The sequence below is a fragment of the Lasioglossum baleicum genome, chromosome 18 (assembly GCF_051020765.1).
Source record: "Lasioglossum baleicum chromosome 18, iyLasBale1, whole genome shotgun sequence".
Taxonomy (NCBI): Eukaryota; Metazoa; Arthropoda; class Insecta; order Hymenoptera; family Halictidae; genus Lasioglossum; species Lasioglossum baleicum.
This window is the reverse complement of record NC_134946.1, coordinates 5,855,392-5,878,823: the sequence shown is the minus strand read 5'-3', so window position 1 is coordinate 5,878,823 and position 23,432 is coordinate 5,855,392. Positions and strand designations below refer to the sequence as shown.

General features: G+C 34.8%; 1 protein-coding gene across 4 annotated transcripts in view; it reads left to right on the top strand.

Moving 5' to 3' along the window:
* The window catches only part of LOC143217908 (uncharacterized), an 81,109-nt gene that overhangs the window by 13,306 nt on the left and 44,371 nt on the right, over positions 1-23,432 (top strand). For 2 of the 4 annotated variants that reach the window (XM_076442637.1, XM_076442638.1), the window contains exon 2: positions 15,713-15,772. In XM_076442637.1, the coding sequence (XP_076298752.1) occupies positions 15,713-15,772 (60 nt within the window). Of the gene's footprint in view, positions 1-8,315; positions 8,726-15,712; positions 15,773-23,432 lie in introns of those variants that run through there. The other 2 variants (XM_076442639.1, XM_076442640.1) reach the window with 2 other exon arrangements.

Sequence of the window (23,432 nt, the reverse complement as noted above, 5' to 3'; positions counted from 1 at the left end):
ATTTTTAACTAAAAAAGAAATTTTCAGTCGGATTAAGGTAGTCAAAAATGCCCTTCAACCGATTTTGAGATAGCTCGTTCGTTAGCTTACCAAGAAAAAACCCTTTCTACCAAGTTGCATCCCTACACCTCGTCTGTAAGGGTAGTTACGAGAATCAAAGAGAACCCCTGTGTTTGCCTCATTTTCTCTATTTAATCGCATCTGAAAATTCTGAAAAAAATCTGACGCATTTAGCATATCGAACCATATATTCGAGAATTTTTTCTGATTTTTTTAGTTATTAACTCATGTTGTAAAAAGTGAAAAACGAGAAATTCGAAAAGATATAGATTTTACATAGAAGCTCAAGAGCGACCACTCTGGAAATGAATTTAATAATTAGGTGTTATCATCAACATTTTCTCCAATTTTTATCGTATTTTTAGTTTGACTGCGTCATAGTTAAAAAAAAGATAAAACCAACTTTTTCGACGTCTTTTTCGGTGATACTTTTGCTGTAGAAAGTTAAATCCGATCTAATCAGTGAAATATAAGTGTTCGGATAATAGAACAGTTGGTTTAGATACAGTGCTCGATTAAATCTTGATCAGTGAATCGTGTTGTACGTGTATCATTTTAGATTGAACTGTTAACATGAGAAACATGCATCGGATAATGAAGAATTCGTATATCAGCGGTTCGGATAGTCGAGGTTCTTCTGATCGTCAATTACACAACCAAATATGCTCCGAACAATGTCATGTTTCGTATCATTTCAATCAGAAAACGTCCAAAAATATGTTAGCAAAAGTTTCATAAGGAAATATTCATTTATTTAGTAAATGTATATTTTTTGTATTCTTTAAAAAAAAAATTGGAGAACGAATTTTATATTAATTATATAAAAATAAAATGTTATTAGTATCCCAATGTTTTATTAATGAAAATTAGTATGGGAGTTTCGATGATTCAAGGAACGACAATTAAGTGTCATAAAGATAAATGTAGTTGCAAAACAGGGGCGCCGAAGTTTTCGCGCTGGAAACAGTCCACTGATGACCGTTAACCTCGATGATTTCCGAGTCACTGACAACATTGAGACGTCATAGTACATCTAGCCGTCGTCGCCGTGAGATAAGAACAGGCGTCCACATTCCTTTGTCTTTCGGAACCACGTGGAAACTCCATTTTGGGTCCCATAATTGGCATTCCAGTTAAAAAAATAAAACAACAAAATAAACTAACCAGAGAAAAGAAAATTTAATCATATTGACAGCAATTTTGCAAAATATTATTATGGAACAGTATAACACAATAGTATAATAATATTATGGTACCATATAACAATTATTACAGTGTAACAATATTTTACAAAATTCCAACAAAACTGATCTTAAATACTTTTTTTTTAATGGGTGAAAGTAAAAATTAAATTAAAGGTTCAATTTTAAGTAAAATTTTATCAATTGAAATAATATGCTTTTTCAATCTGTTTCGCCACTGCAACAGATTAGAAAACAGATTATAAAGAATGTACAGGGACAGTTTCACCTTCCGACGTGTGCATGTTAATATTTCCCGATAGGAAAATGAACGCATCGTCCCGGTAAAAGTTTCCATCGCTAATGACAGAACGACCGCATTATCGCATCGGTTGAAATGCATTAAGGAATATCTCCGAAACACCTGTCTAATCTAAATAGCATAAATTACTCGCGGCGATTATGAAACTTAAGAAACTTAAGCGAGGCCCCGATGGAAACAACGGTTTCTGACTGTGACTTGGCGAGTTGTTGATTAAGGAGATCAAGTCTATCTGTTTTTCGATCGTACGGTCTGGCAGATACGACAGTCTAATCTAGATCGCAGCTACTAGCGATACAATAATTAATATGCAATAATTCAACAAAGTCTTTCCTGCGTTTTCAATCTCAAGTTTTTCGTCTTTGCATTTTTGAATTTGTACTTTCTTTAAAGGAGTGTGATTCCTAAGGTCATACAAAGTAACTTTTTCCTTTGCGAAAATTTTCTCAGCGGCTTTTTTAAGGAGTTATTAAAGAAAAACACAGGCCAATCAGAGCGCGACTACTAGCGGCTCGCGCTGAGCCTGGCGTTGGCATTGGTCGAGCCGGACTCCGTCCCCCACAGCCGCGCTCGGATTGGTTCGTGTTTTCCGTTTATCACTTCTTAACAAAGCTTCGGGGAACATTTTTGCAAAGGAAAAAGTTACTTCAAATGACCTTAGGAATTATCCCCTTTAAGGAGATACAACATTTTTGGACACCCTGTATACATATTTGACACTGGAAATTTTCTTTTTAATTTTTAAAAAATTAGAGATCAAAAATCAAAATGGTTTTCCAATTTGGGTTCAAAAATCTATAAGAATTTACCATTATTTATGTGTATTTTACAATTTTTGTCAGTAATGTTCACAAAATATCGCAGAACAATGCAATGTTGTTTCGCCACATTAAGTTTAAACATTATTTGAGCATAATGAAAATTGTTTATCAGCCACGACGACCTTACTACGATAAACTGCGTGTAGCATTCCTATTCTACGTAGTCTTACGTAAATTTAACAGTACAGCAATAATCCGATAAGCATTTTTTATTGTATGTTTCACTGTCACGATCATACATATATTGTTTCCTATCAGCGGGTTATCAGCGATGCTTCCGAGGCACCCTGGACATCGTGTTTACAAACAATGTCAACTCACTTTCTAATCCATTTACAATAATGAACAATCTAGTAGCCATAGCAATTATCTTTTTTTAAAAAAGGCGTTCGAAAATTCTATGCTAATCGTAAACATCAAAAGATTGAAAAAAAACTATGCTGCTTCCGCTACCATAATTAGACTGCGGATTTTATGTATTTAAAAATGAGTAGTTCTAATTTAAAACAGTGTGGAAACGTTAGATGAATTTAAAGATATTGTTATATTATGTTCAATCTATTAGACATTTTTTCGATGGCGACGTATTTTCAAATGAAACGTTGTTTTGAGACTATGTAATTGTAAATTTTCGAAAAGTTAGAAAATCGCGGCCAGTGTGGTGTGTCCGCACGATGGGAGAATCGATTATCGATCGATGTGATCGAGCGCACCATAACATAACCTAGAAGGTGTCGCGTGTGACAAACAACACACAGGGACGCGTCCGATCGCAGTATATTATCATATTATTATATTGTTGTAATGTTTAAACGAAATAATCGTTAACGGTGCTTAGTATCTTGTACGGACCCACAAAAATAAACAAAATAGTTCAACTGAATGTTTATTCGTATCAGTTATAACGGTTTGAACAATACACGCGTCCCGCCACGTTTTTATTACAACGCATTACGCACGGTGAAATGCGTAAATGGTGCATCGATGTTGCATAAACAACAACAAAGATAGTAATTATCACTGTGCAAGACCTCTGCGGGTGGTAACGTGCCGAGAAGTTATTTTATCGGAGGCGCAGCGTGTCGTCACTTATGCTGATAGAATTTTGGTAAACAATGCCGATTTCAGAATCATCTCGAGTCCGAGGCGTTCATCATTCTCTCCATTTTATTTTTCGGAGAACATTCACCTCTCATTTCAATGTTATTTTTATCGATTCGCCTGTTTTTCTCAGACCGAGCGAACCAAAAAAAGTTTTACGCTGCTTCGCCAAACACTAATTTGCAAATCATGCTAATCAACGTGCCAGAGCATTGAAGCGGACAATAGTCGGCAAATGAAATTATTGAAAATTTGAATATGAAGACAGATTGCTGAAGGTATTTACATAAAACAATGTATGATCTTAATTTCGTTTATCATTTCAATTTATTAATGATTTGAATTATATGTAATTTTTTAGCATGATTGCAATTATTTATGATTATGTAGTATGATTTGAATTGTATGGGGGTAATTTTAGCATGATTGCAATTATTTATGACTATAGTATGATTTAAATTATCTATTATTTATGGCTTTAATTATTTAAGATTACGGTGTGATTTCAATTGTTTATGCTTTTAATACGATTTTAATTACGTGTATAGAATTTTGAGGTGAGACAATATTATGTCAGTCAAAGAATAGAAACAATACCCAATTAATGAGGAGAAAGCTTAAAAACCAATCAGCTTATTAAATATTGTATTTATTTAGTACAACATTATAACATAATTAATATGTAGTAGCATAATATTGACCATAATGATTCACAGATTTGAAATATTTTTTATATTTCCATTGATTTTAGATTATTTGAATATACAAAAATTTAATTTGAACAATAAATGCTAACCTTTGTTAGTATAATAAACCGGAACGTAAATGTACAATGTAAATTGTAATCATTCCTGAACGAATGGACTTTAAAGGATGCGAAAGTTTTATCTCGATGCTGAAACACGCGAAAGTAATGCAGACACAAAGAATAGATAAAATTACGATAAAACATTTCCACGGCGGTCGAACAATAGTGAAGCCTGATCTTTTGACGTAAACACATTTTTTCTTAATAAACAGTGAGAAAGTCTTTCAGTCTGCACTTGGACTCACTCACGATATCAAGCAATAAAATTTACTCCACTGCGAATCGCGTTTATGAATCAAACAGATTTAAAGAGATTCTTTGTTCTGTAACCATATTTCTACCTAATACTAATATTGAATGATTCTCTACTAAATTAGAATTATCTGATGATTCTGGTATGCAAGTAAAGCCTTGATCTAAGAAAAACCCTCGGGTCCGTGCTGTTTCTTAGATCCTGGTGAGTCCACTATTCTTTTGTGATCTCGCCGAACGTAGCAAAGGACGGCGTGTGTAATCACGTAAACGTCATTTTAATCAGAAAAATGCTACAAATAAGTTGGCGAAAGTCCCATAAAAAAATAATGAAAAATAAAGAAGTTTTGTAATTGGATTAGTAGTGATTCACACCGATATACCCGACTCCATATCGGATTACGTTACATGTTTACGCTTTACACTGCTCGGCGACCGAGTTAGCTCGAGCTCTTACTCGTTTTTCATAGATCCTACGGTTCCCGTTTTCTTAGATCAAGAATTTATTGTATCTGTATCTTCTTGCATTAGTTCTGACGATGTTGCATGTCAATTGAAATTAAATTGTAATTTAATATCTTTTAAGAACTAATTTCGAATGATGCTATATTAAATTAATATTATCTGATGAATTATTTTAGAATTTAGAAAAGACGATAATTTGAGAACTACTATCGAATGATTCCTAAATTAATTAGACAGACAATTTCTTGCCGCGTAGAACGTTCTGATCATGGCGATGTGGTAGGTCAACATCATTACTGAATGAACGTTTGTCACGGCTACAATATGGTGTTATGTAGACATTGGAATGAACTTATGCTTTCAGTTGCTAATTAAAGATAATTGTTTCGTCGTAACGCGATTAACGAATTCAAACAGACCGAGCAAATTGATATCGCTTTTCCTGAACGTTTGTTGACAGTGTTACTATTTTTAAGGACAATTAAGCCGTAGATTCCTGGAAGATAATAAAATGAGCAGGTGTTATATAAATCAGCAAAAATGTTTAATTTTTGTCAATTAGACAATTTTTATTTTGCATAAAAATCCACAGCCTGATTATAACGAATAGTTTCGTCAATGACTTCCTAAATTTAATATGTCCTTCCCAGCAAATGTTCTTAATAAAGAATTGTTTGTATATCCACGGCAAGTTCTTTGCATAAAATAAATTATTGTTTACTTATCCGGAATAAATTTCTTCATTGTGTTTATATCGTTGTTAAAATATTTTTCAAGAGGTAGACTGTTGATAATAAAAGAAAGATCAATGTTATAATAAAAAGTAAATGAAAATGTTAACAAATTGAATACAGTTGATATTACAATTTACTAACAAAAAGTGTTAATTAACACGCTCAAGACAACGTGCCAGTAAGAAAATAATAAAATATCGCGTGACATAAATATTACAAAAATATAATTATTCAGATTTTGTAGTTAATCGATTTTCATAATTACAATAGCTTCTGAATACTATCAGCTGATAATTATTCTCTGGCTTTGTAAAATTGTTCTCCGAGGTGCTTCTTGCATAATTAGTCGTAAAAATAAATTAAAGCTGCAAGTTACTTCAGAAAATTGAATATTTTCCTCGAAACAATTCGATTTCCGATAACTTGTGAACGGTAGCACATGTAATCATGCGAATAATCACAATGACGTCTACTTGATCGATTTATTACCGTTATTATTGCAGGTCATTACGTTGGCCGACAACGAGTGCAAAAATAATTAATTCTAGTAAATCAATCGTATAACTTTTACTGCTTTCAGTGTATCTCTTTTCGCAGTGTACCGATAGTAATGTGATATTTACTGAACCATATTCTCACATGTTTCTTGAAAGTTATTAATTTCATTCTATACAGGGTATCCCAAAAATGTTAAAGGGGTGATTCCTAATCACGTCTATTCCTTATACCTCATCGTTTTGAACAATTTTATCGATTTTATTTTATGCAGGTTGAAATGATCTGTTTAAATGCAGCAAGGATGCTTTGTTAAATATTGTTTGTGGTTAAAATGGAGGTACGATTGGGGTTCTTCGTTTCAAAACCTGCGACGTACTGTAGTAGACGTCGTCGTTTAACATCCATCAGATGCCTTCGTAACAATCGTAGATTATACATAACTATTGCAAGAGCAAAATAAAACGGTAAGAGGAAGTTACCTAACACCGGACAGATCTTATTGTCGGCATTTTATTAAATAATTGAAACATAACGAAAAGATTTAACTCGTGGAGAGCACGAGGAAAAATAAATGGGAGCAAAGTATCCAATCAAACTAACGAGGACCGCAAAATGAAGAAAATGGTAACAATAAAACGGGCCTGGAACACTATTCACAACTAAACTATTGTTGCTTTTAATGTACAATTCGTTTATAGTGTAGCGATAAAGTGATTATTTTTATTTCCAAATAACAGTATTGAGAGAAAATAACTGTTAAATTATTGCAGATATTATTTTCAGATCAATTATTTCAGGCGCTCACAGTATATTGGGCCATTTTTAAAAGGACAATAACTTTTTTACTCACTTTCTAACCGATTTTGATTCAGAATATGTATAATTGACAAAGATCTGAAAAAGTATTTTTTAAATTTTCAATATAGATTGAAAATATAATGAAAACTATATTATACAGATTGGAGAATTTCCCCGATTTTATCGAAATAACATCTGCGGGATGTTTTGTACTATTTAACGCGGAAGTGTCGGTTACCGGTGACCGTCGACGCGTTAAGGATTTAATTCGGTATGAATGATGAGCTCCGAAATTCAGGGTCGGATCATCCTCGATTTTCGTCTCGGTCATTGAGCCTGCAATTACAATACATAGTGGGGACAGTGCCGATGCGAAGCAGAGGCCGCTCTGAATTGAAGAACACGATCGTGCATTATACAGTATACATACATATGAAGCTTATTGTGGTGCCGGGGTGTCGATGTTCCTTCATTGAGACAGGAAAACACATTTTTCAAACCATTAGTTTACAATTTTCAATTGATAGCTGTGCATAATCTCGTCGTAAACAAAGTTTATTTAGAACGAAACACTCCCCACCATTTACGGTGACCTATTTATAATACAACGATCTTCATCGTAACACATGTTCAATGAAATAAATTTATTAAATTAATTCTCCTCGAATGCACCCTTACCACAAATTAACCCCTTGCCGTACCATTTTCTCCGCAGTTACAGTGATCAAAACGTTTTTATGCACAAAAATAACGTAGAAGCGAAAAGAAAATGTATATCTTTTTTATGGCTACATTTATTTGAATGCTTAAATATTGATTACAAACGAATCAAATTTTATTTCATCTGAAATGAAACGGGTCACATTCATATTAGTTAGACTTTGTTAAAAACCTTCATCGCGGGTATGGCTCGTCAAAATACGGCAAGGGGTTAAAAAGAATAATAAACTTAGACTGTTGTAAAATAAATCACAATGCAAGGGGTCAATGATGACAAAACCTAGAAGCGGCACTAAGTCACCTTATTGATAGTCCCTAGTGCACCCACACCTCGATACCTGATCAATTCGGCCGAGCCCCACTTGAACAGGTGCGCACAAAAACATCTAGGTCCACCTCCCCCTCTGGGGGACACATAACTATTCCCTCGGGACAGAAAAACTACGGTGCAAATGAGAAATGACGAAAGTAGGGGGACAGAACTGTCTCCCCTCCCTGCGTGATCGCGCGAGAAGGGGGAGGGTGAACCACCGGTGAGGGAACGGGAGCATTCTCTGTTCAGTCAGTGCCGTGAGGTCCGTCGAAGGTGAAAAACCTCATCTCTCTCTCTCTCTACGATCGCGTTCGGAGCGCGGCGCGTATTGGTCCCGCGAAACTGCTTTCTACCGATCTCTCACCGATGAGAGATCAAAGTGGCTCAAAGTGCTCGTGACCGCGAGCCTAAACGCGACAACACACCGTGTGCGCTGCTCTTCCATGTATATCGGTGGTGTTCCCGCATCTGGTTTTCTTCGAGATCGTGCCCCGTTCCATAGATCGATCTATCTATCCTTTTTCAAAGTTGGTTCTTCCTCGATTTTCGGAGCACCTAATGTGTCCCAGTGAAGCGACCCGCTTCCTCAGCGCCGACGCATAGTAGGCAGCCGATATTATGTTGGAATTCTCCGTGCAGCATGCCGAAGTCGGTATGTACTATGTATGTTTATGTGTATGTATGTTGTGACGGGCCTACGTGGGTCGCGTACGGGAAAGAAAGTGCTTTCTCGATTGTCGGGCTTTTGTAACTCGCGGCGGACTGTTTACACGCGCCACACAGGACAGGGCTTGTTGCTCGCTTCGAGTGGTCACGGCGTTTCGGACAGGGGATTTTTCGGAATTTTGGTTTTCAGTGTTTTTGAGACTCGTGAGCGTTTTGACAGTTTTTAGAATTGTGAGCGGTTTCACACAGTTTTGAGGACGGTGAGCGTTTTCAGAGTTTTGAGGGATTGATAGACGTGAGTGTTCGAGTATTTTGAGAGTTTTGAATGGCAAATAGTCTTGACCATTTGATAGTCTTGAGGATTTAATGATCTTGAGCATTTGACAGTCTTGAGCATTTGATAGTCTTGATCATTTAATAGATTTGACTGTTTTAAGAGTTTTTAGCGTATGTTGCAGTCTTAAGTATTTTGGAAGTTTTTAAAAAATTTTATAGTGAATTGTGAGAACTGTGAGAATTCCAAGAGTTTCGAAAATATTGAGAATTGTGCGAATTTGAAGGGTTTTGATAACTTTTGAGAAGTTTGAGAGTTTTTGAACGTTGTAAGAGTTTTGAAAATTTTGATAGTTTTGAGAACTGTGAGAGATGTATTTTTTTGAGAATTTTGTGAGAGTTTTGGCGGACTCTTTTGAGAGTTTTCGAACGCCTGCAGGGTTACTTGACTTTGAAACGTTTTCGCAAAAAGCACCGTTGTCTTTTTATTCTCCCGCACGATGCGGAAGCATCCTTGAGAAATGCTACTTAAGGATTCTGAAAGTGGAAACTGCACGCACCAAAATGAGTCCAGGATCATTACTGTATGATTTTTTGTTACGAATGTATAACGGTTTAAATATCCGCAAACTTTTTGGCGAAAATCGGGAGAATCTTGCATGCCAGATACTATAGATACAAATACATATTTGGTTAAAGTATTCTACAAGTTCGAGCAAACTTATTTTAAAAACGAAAGAATATTGTTTACTTTTATCTCTATACTGAAATACATAACAAGTATTTACCAAGAGTCCCTAAAGTAAACAAACACTTTTGCGATCAATTTTTTGAATTATTATTCAGAAAAAAGTTTCGAAGCTGCGTTTCGACATAGCGAGATCATTGAGCAGTGAGTTATGTGGTTTCCGGTAGGTAAAGAGTTAACTAGCACAGCAAATTGGTCGCAACTGCTAACAGTACACGTGGAGCCTTTTGAAATCGTTGACTGTCGATCTACTGCTTAAAAAAATGCTGCAAAGTCAAAGTAATTTAATAGATAAGGTTGAAAGTTATCAGGTGGTTAGCAGATTTTATGCATTTATAACGAGAATAGGTGGTATTTGGAGCAATAAAAAGGGGTAAACGTATCTAAAGATACCGATATATTAGTTTCAATGTATTCGAATTAACATTTCAACCGAGGATAACAACTTAATTCGTCATTGGGGATTGCTATCAACATTCAGAAATGTTTCATTTCTTAATTCTACGAATACATTTTTTTATTTGGCTTCTGCTTCACGCGATTGATGCGGAAAAAGTTTTCTTTTACATAGAGATTCACAGCAACTGAATTTTAAGAAGTTCTAAAAAGAATCGATTTCCGGGAAAATGACACAACAAAAATGAATTTTTCAAGGTGGACGATGAATTATGCCGCCCACGTATAACCGATGCGGCAGATAACGTATGAAACCGTTTAATTAAACAATTTCAGAGGAATTAGTCATTCGCCGAATCAGAAATTGCCTAATATAAACGCAGCTGCACGAAAGCCGCGGTCTCTAATTGCATTTGTGTGATTTGAAGTGTGTGGAATAGTAGAAAATTAGTTTATAATTCTTATGCCTTAACACTGGAACAACATTGAAATGACTGGTTCCAAATATTTTATTTATAATTATTCAGACTGTAAAGATTCGGTTATCAGTAATCTCTACAATAAATCTGTACAACAAATCGGTATAGTAAATCCGTATAACAAATCGGTACAATAAATCTCTACGATAAATCTGTTCAATTAATCGATACAATCAATCGGTACAACAAATCTGTTACAACAAATCTGTTACAACAAATCTGTACAACAAATTCGGTAAAGCAAATCGGAAAAACAAATCGGTACAACAAATTTAAAAAATAGACTATTTTTTTGGTCACACATTGTGATACGAATCGTTTCAAATTCGACTAAACACGTCCTTGTCATTTTTAGAAAGTTATATAAAATTATTGTAGTTCTCCCTATAAATCTAGTGTTAATAGAATTTTGTAACCTTGATATGAAGAAATTTTCGAGTAAACAAGAGAAATTTTTTCTACAGATTCTGTGTCGAAAATCAGAATTTGCATAAAGATCTAATACCTAGTTACGAGTTCGTCGCATGTGTTTGACATGGAATGTTCAATGTAGTTTACATGAATGGGTGGTAGGGGGAGGGGAGGGGGCTTCACTGTAGTCGTCCACAGATTTTAGGATTTGGTACAGGTTCTCCGTTCCGCGGGCGATTATGTAGATTAGGATCTGCCGAAATGGTCCCGACGACCTTGTACCGTGTTGTCAAAGTCAGTGGCCTGACGAAGATCATATGAGCGATGAGCGTATAACAGTGTTGCTCGGTCTGTTGTCTCGGAACTGTGACGTCAACTATTATGTTTGAGAGTTTCAAGTAAAAACATAAAATTATCGAAAATATCTATCAACCCCTTGCCGTATTTTAACGAGCCACACGCGTCATGAAGATTTTCAACGGAGTCCAACAAATATAAATGCCTTCCTTTTTAACAGAAATAAAGTTTGATTCGTTTGTAATCAATATTTATGCATTAAAATAAATGCAGCCGTATAAAAAATGTAAATTTTGTTGTCTCTTCCAGGACATTTTTGGGGATAAAGACGTTTTAATCACTGTAACTGCAAAAACAAATGATACGGCAACGGATTAATACTGTAATAATAAAAATATTTTTTCGTTAATACGAACAGCAATCTCAGATTGAAATAAACAGTTATCTTTTTTAAAATAATCCTGTTCAAACTTATATTTATACGTTTAAGAAAATACCTTTTCTTTTGTTCACGTGTAATAAATATTTATAAACATTTTTATTGTGGAACGTTTCTTAAAAATGGGGAGTTGCGAGAGTGTCGAGGTGATGACTTAAACCACCCCCGCAATTTAGCAGGTGTTTCGTCATAGTGAACGGGTTTTTCAGATGTAACATTCGGACGTTGTAAACTATTTCCCTCGAGGTCTATATGTATCTCTCTCGACTCGAGGCTGATATTCAGACCAGTAGTTCCTTGACCGAATTTTTTTAAATCCATCTTTGGCACTAAGTCGTGGTAATGGTGTTCTGTCTGTGCACCTGGTACACTTTTTCCACCGCCACCGTTGAATTACTTCCTTTTTCGATCTCGCGCCGTATAACAATCTCGGGCGCGTGATCCTGCGCTGTTGTTCCAACAACGTCTAGATAGACTTGTGACAATCGACATCAACGCAACCTGCATTTATCGAATTCGCAATCGACTGCAGAATAACCTCTGGGAAGTGTTAGGCTGACACTCTGACTGCCGTGTTAGTCATGGGGTGACACGTCTCTATCAAACTTGATATTGTTATACATATATATTTCTATTACAATTTACTCGATAAATCATTTGTTGTTACGAACCACGAGATATAATAATATTACAAGACTAACTGTTGTAACAAATCTTATCTTTTACACTCTTACATTTCTTCATGAATTAGATCAAATTAAATTTAACTTCAGATTTCATTGAGTGCAGTTTTATTATAAATTTTATCATAGTTCATTATAATAATTATTTTTAAGTTTCATTAACTTTTTTACACATTTCAAGTTCAATTTTACCGTATTGTTATTATTAATATGATATTAATGTTAGTAAAATTAAAAATGAATATTTCGTAAACAATATTATCGATATCTACAATTTATTAGTAGACAAGGAGGAATAACATTTGTTTGAATATTCGACGAATACACGTGCTATTAAATAGAAATCGGCTGATGTGTCTGTTCACGACCTACCGGTTCTACTTCTTGTAAATACTAGGGCACGAGAACCCGACGATCATTTTCAAAGATTTTTCTCGAAAACGGAACCTTAACACCAAACCTACCGACCATCAAAAGTGACTGATGTTGTATAGTATTATAAAAATAACAAGATTAAATTTATTTATATTTTGCGCGATTTTTACTATAATATATACTGGAGTCAAAAAATATATTCAAAAAATTCCCACATGAAAACACCTTTACAATTTCAATAATTTCGGTATTTTAAGGTGAAATAAAAATTTCTTTAAGCAATGAACTTTAATCGATCAAATATTTTCCATTTTGTTCGATGAACTTTTGCCACCTTTCTGGTAGCTTAATTAAGTTATTGGCTATTTTCATAAAGCTGCGACAGCTACACATTGAATAACAAAATTGTGTTTCATTTCACCTTCAAATACCGAAATTACTTTCTCTTGCCAGCCCAATATTTTCGATTTATTTCTGCATGAAAAAATCATCAGATGCTTTTAACATTATTTCGAAAGCTCCCTGTAAAATATAATGGGTTTTTTTTATAAATAAATAAGGTACTTTTTATATTTCTGATTACGTTTTTATTGAATTGGTATCTCATATTAGTAAACTCCATATAGCATCACGCCAGCAGTCTAAAGGTTAACAATGAAGTTCTTGGGACTAATATTTCGTGCTCTTAGCAAGAACGATAATTGAATTGTGTGCTCGAGGTAAACGTATAACTAGCTGGGTGTCTGTTCTAGAACCGGTTTTAAATCAACGGCATTAAGGCATCAATTCCAAATTTTGCTACTACATGTGTGTCCGTCGAAAGGTATTGATCTTTTGTAAATGAACGTGTTATAATCGCAACGCGAGGCTGTCAAAGATCGCCCGATACCTAATGAGACTAATAACAAACAATAATTAGTTTTCTGTCGTCAATTGCCGGTTTATTTATTCGTTCGATATCATTGCACTTTTACTATCGACGTCGATTAATATTCATTTATGCAAATTTATTTTGTGTTCCAATTGGGCAACTGTCGATTTTACTGCGCTGTAAATGTAAACATGCCGGTAAGCGACATAACTTGACCAATTGAAGATTTAGTGTAATATCGATTTGCAGTTATAAAATATAATAAAAATGATGCTTCTTCGTTGAAATTACAGTGCAATTCTCTATTCATCAGTTTCATTAAAATTTTGATAAAACAATCATTTTACATTGGATTGGATGAAAGTTCAATTTAAATTCGGTATTTGTTACAAAAGTTTTGAAATAATCTTGATAGTACGTACTTGAAAAGTCAGTAATTACCGGCTACTGAGATTTCGAATACAAAGTTAGATCAGATCACGATATTCATTGAGTAGGTGATAGTAGAAATTGTGACAAATTTCTTGAGAGTACGTTAAGTACTGGAATATCTGTTCGAATATCAACAATTTGTTCATCTTGATCTACACGTGTTCGGAAAACTACAGCTTATTTATGAGAAGAAATTAATATCGCAAAATGTTTTTATATTCTTTTAATATAATTTTCAGTTTTGTATTCCTACCTTTTTTTCATTACAAATGCATAAAACCGCGGTCACCTCATTATAAATAAAATTGTGATAATCTCGTGGAAATTTTTGCCTCGCACACACAAAACTGAAAATAATGTTTTACGCACTAATCTCAAAATACGTTTGTCCCATGGTTGCGCGAAAGGTAATTGGAATAGGACTCTCGCAACTTCTGATTAGCGAAATACGTGTCATCATCGCGTTCCATTAACCGGAAGTCATAGCACAGTCGATAGTCCGTTCCGGTGTGTATCGTGCCATTTCATAGGCTTTGCAGAAATCGTTGAAATCGCCTGAAACATCGATGGCGAAACGAAGAGTGAATTCAAACACCAGGTCAAATAATCCGAGTAAAAATAAAACTTGATATCTTCCGGGAATTTTAACCTGATGAAACAAATTTAAATTTTAAATTGATAATATAATTTGCTTTAATGTTAATTCATAAATGAACATAAAATTAGAGATATTTCCCTTTTTTTATTATTTTATATTGTTTTAACCTACGATTCGATAATTATTTATTTGTTCATCTTTATTATTAAGAATGTACGATTGGTGTTGTTGAATTACGAACATTACTTTTGTCTCTCGTGTTTTGGAATTTGCGCCAGATAAAATCTATTTAAATTTAAAGTTTCTTGCGCAATTTATCCAACTCCTGAAAATAATTAATTTACAAAGAAATTGTTTGATTTGACCTCGTTAAATAATGCTGTACAGCATGAGTACGACGTTAAGATTGAATTCCGGTATTTTGTTCACCATTTTATAATTGCATTCGTTTGTTTCGTCGTACGAATTGCACAACAGCCCGAGGACTCGCGCGTTGAAATCTACGGACTGTCAGGAGACTGTCAGGAGACCACTGATCGCGTTCGCTGCAAGGTTATATTAAATTGAAGTTATAAGGTCGGCGAATATGGTCCAATCTGCAGTCACGATACTCTACAATTTCGAAAAGACGTGAGAAGATGCGAAAATACTGCGAGAACAAGGTCGGGAACTTGCCACGCAAGTAACTTTTCACAGTAAGGGAAGAGTACGGAGGATAACAGAAAAGCGGCAGAATAAGTTGTGTGTGTGTGATGAATGGAAGGGTGGTTTGTGAGCATTTTGAAATTGTAAACAAAGTCCATTCCTTCGACTTGAGACTAGTATTAACAATAAATAAATAAATAAAATTTTTACTGCGTTGGTTATCCTAATTGGGTGTAGTACAATATCGTAATACATGTATTTTTCATGTTTTCAATTTAATTTATTTGAATCTGGTAAAGTTAACCTTTTTTTTACTCTGATTGCAGCCCTTTCCACCGCCTCCGAGGACGTGGGGGATGGAATTCGAGGGCACGAAAACGACACCGGTAAGGGAAAACGATTACAAATCCATTTATACTGGATGTTCTATAATTTTTTGATCGCATTATGCAAAAGTCTACAGTATCCAACAATTATAATCGGGACAATTTTCGGGGTTTTTGTGGTCGCAGAATTTGATTTTCAGAGAGAGAGAGAGAGATATATATATAACTTTTTTATGATGGGAAACTGAGACCCTCTTTCTCTTTCGATTGTTTGAAATGAAACTGGATAAAAATGCACCTGGTTGGTCATTTTAGACGTCAAGTAAAAATTTTCAAAATTGTTTTCATATTCACATGATGTCTCGAAGAGCGCAGGCAAAAGATTTGTAGCTTAACTTCTCGAGTTTTTTCTTGCATAAAAAAATGACATTTTGATGAAATTTTAACAACCAAATGGTCCAGTATACATTTATAGAAATTTTGCTAGATTTTCATAATGCTTTGAAGTATGTGAGAAAATTTTCAGTTTAAAAGAGAATCACACATTTTCAGAAAATATATCCTCCAATTTGCATTTTAAACAATGCTCGATTAGGATGTACGCTTTTAACATACGTTCAAACATATATGTCCATCATACGGTTGTAAAATTGAACAATGGTATCACACCGAAAGGTTAATATCTAATTGAAAGGGGGAAGAGAACAATCTCGAATACGTACCGGTGGAGTGACGTGTTATCGGTATCAAACATAAATGCATCACTTTAATCTGGCGATACGTCGTATCATTTGAAACACGTTTGATCTTTCCGTCGAAACGAAGCACTTTTTCGGCTAATTACTATACTGTACACTGTACGATGTAGTCGAGGCCGAAAAACCAATCAGTCAATCGGTCGATCAATCAAGTATCTTTCTTTGAGACTCACTTTCGGTGACCTTAGACAATCTAGAACAATTGTTCTTTGTGCTCTGAAAAAAAAAGGAGGAAGCAATTTTTACAAGCGTTCGACTCGAAGAAAGCTGACTGCCTTGAATTATAGTCTGCGGCTGTTGCAAAAATACTTGTCATCCACCTTACATTATAAATTATTTTTATATTCTTTTCATAAATTAATGGAAAATTTTCTGGATTATAATAATACGAATGAATTGATGATTAATAAATTTCATAAACGAGTTATGTATTAGTAGACTGCAGATGATTATGCAATTTCCAATTTTTGTAAAGAAATTTTAAAAAAGTGGTACCAAATAAAATCCTGTTTTCATTGGGGTAATAACATTTGTAGATGAAAAATAAATAAAAATCGTACCAAATTCTGTCGAAGTTGATACTCCAGTATTTTTTAAAAATTTTTACAAACCATAAATGCATAAAGATCCGCAGTCTAGTTATTAAATAAAACAATCCTCCCCACCACACTCCTGCGGAGTGTGGGAGTGGGTTGTCACGTGAGGCAAGGCGCGGTAGGGGCAGTATGGAATAGTTGATAGTGGGGGAACGGTGTATTGACAGTGGGAGTCGTGAAGCAACAGCGGGGAAGAAGTTGCCCGGGCCTGAGTGGAAGTATCAGACAAATATTAATCTACATCAGTACAGATATTATTATGTTAATATTAATCAGTTGAATCTTAACAAAACAATATAAATAAGTTAGCACGATACCAATACACTTGAAACGATTATTGATCAATTTGGTGGTTATCAATTAATTAAAATACTGAAACATTAATCTGTATTGATGCAAATGTTAAATATTACGAATGGATACATTATATTAATAGAATTAATAATTATTAATATTACATTCATCCAAGTACCTCATTAATATATCTAGTAAATGATTTCCATATAATTGAATTAATTCAGGATTAATACAAATTACAATTAACATCAGAATAATGAAATCGAAAGTAATCAAGTCTATCAAACTTATCGAACATTTATCAAAATTTCCACAATTACTATGACTTTATCTTTATTAGTCATCGCACCTTCTGGGAAGCAATTTTCATTTCGAAAGTACTCATCCCTTGGCGAATGATTTCGCAAAACTGTCGTAATTACCAGCAATGCAAGCTGTCAGTCGTTCGGAACTTCTTACTAATTAATCACAATCGGCCGTCGCATCGCCACGATACAGATTAGCATTATTATCGCTCGCCGATAGAGCGATTCGATTAAAAATCAAAGTTCGTCCCCTCTAATCCATTACCTGGCCCGCCGTGAAAGGATGTTTTTTCTTTTCATACGAGCTTATCTTCGGAATAGCTTATCCATCTTCGTACTCTGATTTCGCGTTGGATTATGGACTTTAAATGTTGATATAATTCACACACGGTGGAATAAAATGTTCGCCGATAATTGAAAAACCGACGGTTTATCTTGCCCCTCTACCCCCTCTCTCCACCATTTTAATTAGTATAGATTATTTGCGAGACACGGAAGAGATGGTGATCGCTTTTTGTATCGTAGCCCCCCCCCCGTCCCTTTTCATGCGTCATTTTTAAAGAATTTCCGACGTATTGGAAGAAATCAACATGGGACGAAGAACATTTTATTCTGGAAACCTTGAAGTTTAATTTGAATATACTACTGTGGACAACGTAGCTTCTGAATTCTAGATTGCAATAACAAACTATGTACAAACAAGAACCACCATTTTCTCTTTCATAAAAGTCTGTTTTCCACATTTTCACATTTTATAAGTTCTCTCTTTTATTTGATGAGATGTATTTATTGAATGTAAACAGAAACATTTTTTTTTTGTACTTTATTTAACATTGTCGGCGTTTCTATGGAAACGATTGTTTTCATGAAGTGGTTTATGAAATTCTTATAATATTGGTTTTAGACATTCTCGAGTAGCGAATAATACCAGCCAAACAGTAGGAATTATGTGATCGTGGGTATCCATATCGTAATTAATTAAAAGATTCCATCAGGTGCTATGATAAGATCTGATGTGTCCCTTTCATGAAAGGAGGCGCGTAGTTTGTATGTATAGGTTTGATACTAATCGCAGCGTGTAATCTCTCTAATTCGATAGTTGGCCAGTTTAGATAAAACAGTGGAAAACCATTGTTCTGTTTCCATCATTTCGTCAAACATGAAAATATCACGGCAAATGAGATGCAAAATAATTTTAAAGTATTTTTAAACTGTTCTGAACACTTGTAAAATGGTAATGGATGTGGATACTTGTAAACAGTTGCGTGCAATTATGGAAATTTATTATAGAAGTTGTTAATAATTATGTACAGTTGAGTGGCTAGTTATGAAAAAGTAGTTTCGAACTAATTGTAACTATACGCAGTTATGAACAGTTATAACTATGTAGTTTAAACAGTTATAGCTAATTCTAAACAGCTCCGGACAGTTATAATTAGTTCTGAACAGCTCTGAACAGTTATAACTAGTTTTGAACAGCTTTGACCAGTTATAATAAGTTGTAACTAGTAGTTATAACTAGTTTCAACCAGTTCTAAACAGTTTTAATTAGGTATAATTAGTTCTAAACAGTTATAACTAGTTTTGGACAGCTCTGAATAGTTATAACTAGTTCTGAACAGCCCTCAACAGTTATAACTAGTTTTGAACAGCTCCGACCAGTTATAACGAGTTGTAACTAGTAATTATAACTAGTTTCAACCAGTTCTAAACAGTTTTAATTAGTTATAACTAGTTCTAAACAGTTCTGAACAGTTGTAACTAGCAGTAACTACTTGTAACTGGCAGTAACCAGTTGCAAACAGTTGGAAATTTCAGATTTATGGGGACGATAACGTAATTTTATGGAAACAGGTGAAACAGTGAGGTCACACAGAACACGCGTCCATGGTCTCTCCGGACTATAAATCTGACACAGGACGTTGAAGAACAATGACTAAACTGATTCAAACAGGATTATCTCTGTTCATTGTCCAGCAAATATTAGATGCAATAAAAAATGGTGGATTACTCACGGATACACCTAATAGAATAGATCCTTGAAGAGATCACGATCCACATGTAACGTTACGCCATGTTTGATAGACAGCCGGAATAGGCGTCATGAGTCAGTGGTAAATAATTGAACAGTTTTATCATTTTCTGTTACAGAAAGTCCACCTATATTGCTAACAAAGAGTCTAACATTGGAACATAGTTAATTCAGGGGGACAAAAAAAGAACCGTTTCAAACGGTGCGCGTTCGATTTTCTTGCCGTTATGCTTATTTATTCCAGAAACTGGCTTCAAAAGGGGAATTACAGATTTTTACATAACACATATACGGTGTCCCTCTTGAAACGAGTAAGGAAAATAAAAACTTAGTTGAATTCGAAATTACTGGGAGAAAATAGGTACATGAAGAATACAAACAGAGGAAGAATTAATAACGACTTGTTGTGTGTCCGATAAAACATTAGAAAACTATTACAAGCAAAGAATAAGTGCACGCTATTTATATAGTATGTATACCTCTGTCACTTGAAAGATGTAAAAATATGTACATATCTTGCCTCGAGAGCCAGATAAACCGTCTAAGTTTCCTTATCGTTTCGTCCGAACCAATTTTCTTCTGGTTTTCTCGAGCAAATAAATCAAGCGATTGTGTGCGAAGCAAAAATAGCAATATCGTTATAGTGGAAAACAAAATAATTCGCATTTTTTTATGAGAAAACTTCTTCGTAGCGAGCCACACTGTCCCCACCATCATTCAGTCCGTTCCCCCACTACTTGCCATGCACTTCTGGCGGTACGACCGTCGACCGTGTCAAGTAGTAGGGGAACGTCACCTCCCACCATAGTGGAACGAAGAAGTGGGGGGGACGGGCAAGGTCTAATTAACAATTTAAAAAATTTACTTTTGATGATATTCCATATAGACACGTTAGTCCATTTATTTAGTTTAATTGCCACAAATGAGAGACAGGATGGTTAAATGATTAAAATCGTAAAAATTTACTTTATCTTTCTTTTTTAATTTTTGCCGAATAATCTCAGTAAAAATGCTCGATAATCCAAGACGCCATCTTGTCGGTGGCTGCGCGTCTACCAGCCGAATCATCCGCGAGATTCGCTCGTTATCTCGGGCGTTATCGCGATGGGCATTGATTTAAATATCGTCAGCCTCCAAACGATAAGGTATCTGTCGCGCGAAGGCTCGCGCACGTCCACGACGGAATGTCTGCGCCAAATATTTGATTTGCTCCGATCCGATCCGATTTGATCTACTCGAGAGAGCTAATCCAGATTCATGGCGTATCGGGACCCCGTTTGTTTGTACGGGGAATACCGCGGAGGTCGTGCTCCTATTTGCACATCACACTGGACTCGATTCTTCACTCTACGATTGTTGGAAAAAACAATGTATCGTTATCTGTCCCTTTCGAAAATATTCTAATCGTCGTCTTTGTTTCTCTTTTTGGAAAATATCGTCGCATATGAAATATCCGATTTGTAACAATAACGCTGGACAAGCAGAACATTTTTCCAAATGAACTTGTCGATAGTAACAACTATGTATGCAACAAACTCCGTCAATGAATTATTTTGTTCACTGTATCACGGTAGAAATTGAATCTGTTCTTTAGATACAAAATTGTTATTTAGCAGTTGTTGCTCTTGTTGGCTCAGTGGTTCTATGGTGAGTTTGGGCAGCATCACCAGATGAGGGGAGGGTGCACGGGTCACGTGACAGGACCGCGGTGGAAGCGTGGGGGACAGCAGGGGAAAGTAGACTGGGGACACAATTAGGTAGAACACACTACAATCATTACGGAGATAGAAAAGTTTAAAGCTAGGGCTAGAGAATTAATCCTTTGGCCTTTCATGGGTCTAAGTATAGAAAACAAAGTAAATAAAGTTGTTCCCTTTTGTTTACGGAACGGTAATATCAAATGTCAACAGAGCTCGCGATAAGTAGAGAATATATCACACAGAAGTGGGCAGACTACGAGAACAAATCTGTTTCAATTAAATTGCAAACACTGTCTATTAGTAGCTTGTTGTATCAGTAGACTGGGGATCTTTATGCAAAATAAAAATATAAATAAAAAAAGTTTATTAGATCCCTTAACGTCTTTGTTACCCTAGAAGCAACATTACAACATTCTTGAATTTTTTAAATCTTCTACCGTTTTATATTTGGCCCAACCAATTTCTTCATAAATGCGTAAAGATTCGCAGTCTGTTGTATTATTATTCTAAAAATTTAGTATTACTCTTCCGGTAATAATTGGATTGACATAATGCTATGTACTTCGAAATTCTTTCTACATTCGGTATTGTTGAACTTGTATATTCGCATAATAGGCTTTAGTATTATAGTTTGGATTTCAAGAATTGTCTAATAATCTAATAAACTAATCGGTGAAATATAGGTGTTTGGATAATAGAACAGTTAGCTAGTGGTAGTTTTAATCTTTATGTGGATTATGAAACGCGAATAATTCAAGTATCATCGGTCCGGATAATCAAGGGTTCCACAAACATGCTCCAAATTATGTCATGTTTGGACTCGTTTGAATCAGAAAAAGATGACGAATGTATTGGTAGAAGTTTCATGAAATTTTGCAAAGTATGCAAATTTTCTTGTGTTTGCAAACGTATTATACATATTTGAAACATAGTCAAAGTGAAATTGACGCATGTGGAATGCGCCAATATTAGCAGCATATTTTGCTGGAATGCGATTCCTCTTACTGCCAAATGAAATGAAATGAAACCTTGGTGAAATAGTGGCTCGAAGTCAATAAGCCTTGACGAAAGACGTTGTAAAACAATCTCAACGTTGTTTGATCTATTTAACACGTTTTGCAATCGGATGGCCTTTTCCATACGCGTATCATTCCAAGCATCAAACAATCTTCAAAAGATTTCGTCTTGCACTCGAGGAAAAATATTTGCTCGACTCCTCTGCACTGTTCAAACAATTATTATTAGGCTGTGAATATTTTTCTTAACGTTTGTTTCACTCGTCAAAATTAGAAATTTTCGTAATCATGGTATAAAAAGAACGTGGACACAATCTTAACACAAGAATGTTACAAGAGTTTATTATAAAAGAATAATTTATTATAAAAGAGTTTATTATAAAAGAATTATTAAAAAAGAGAGAATATTGCAGAAGAGTTAACAATGTGAAAAAGATATTAAAGACCATTCAGAGAAAACTTGAAAAGAAAACATTGGAAATAATGAAACTAATTTTTCAAAAGAATGTTAAAATGTCAAATTCCTTTTTGACATTCTCTCGTTTGAAATGATTTAATTGTCCGTTAAGTAATCAAGGTTTTATTGACGCGCAGGCAGACTGTAATGTGTCATCGGATCGAGAGAAGAATTAGAATGGAAAGATTATTGTATTCCACGTGTGTACAATGAATGCGCCACCTGCATCATCATGTAACATCACCTGCTCGAAAATCTCGAGCTCGTCGGAAAGGTCGGAGGATGACATTGAAGGAGCATTATTCTAATGAATTTTTACAAGCTGCATAATCAGATCCAACGCTCCTTTAATATTCAACTTACCTCGTAATCTTCGCTTTTATTATTCAGTCTACTAAACCCATCAATTTATCGTTGTATTATTTTTCGAACGTTTAGTCATTGGTATTTCATTACTAGACTGCGGATCTTTATGCATTTATGGCTTATAAAAATTGTCAAAAAATGCTGGGGAACGTTTATTTATTGATCTTTCGTTACCTATGACAAAATTTTGCTG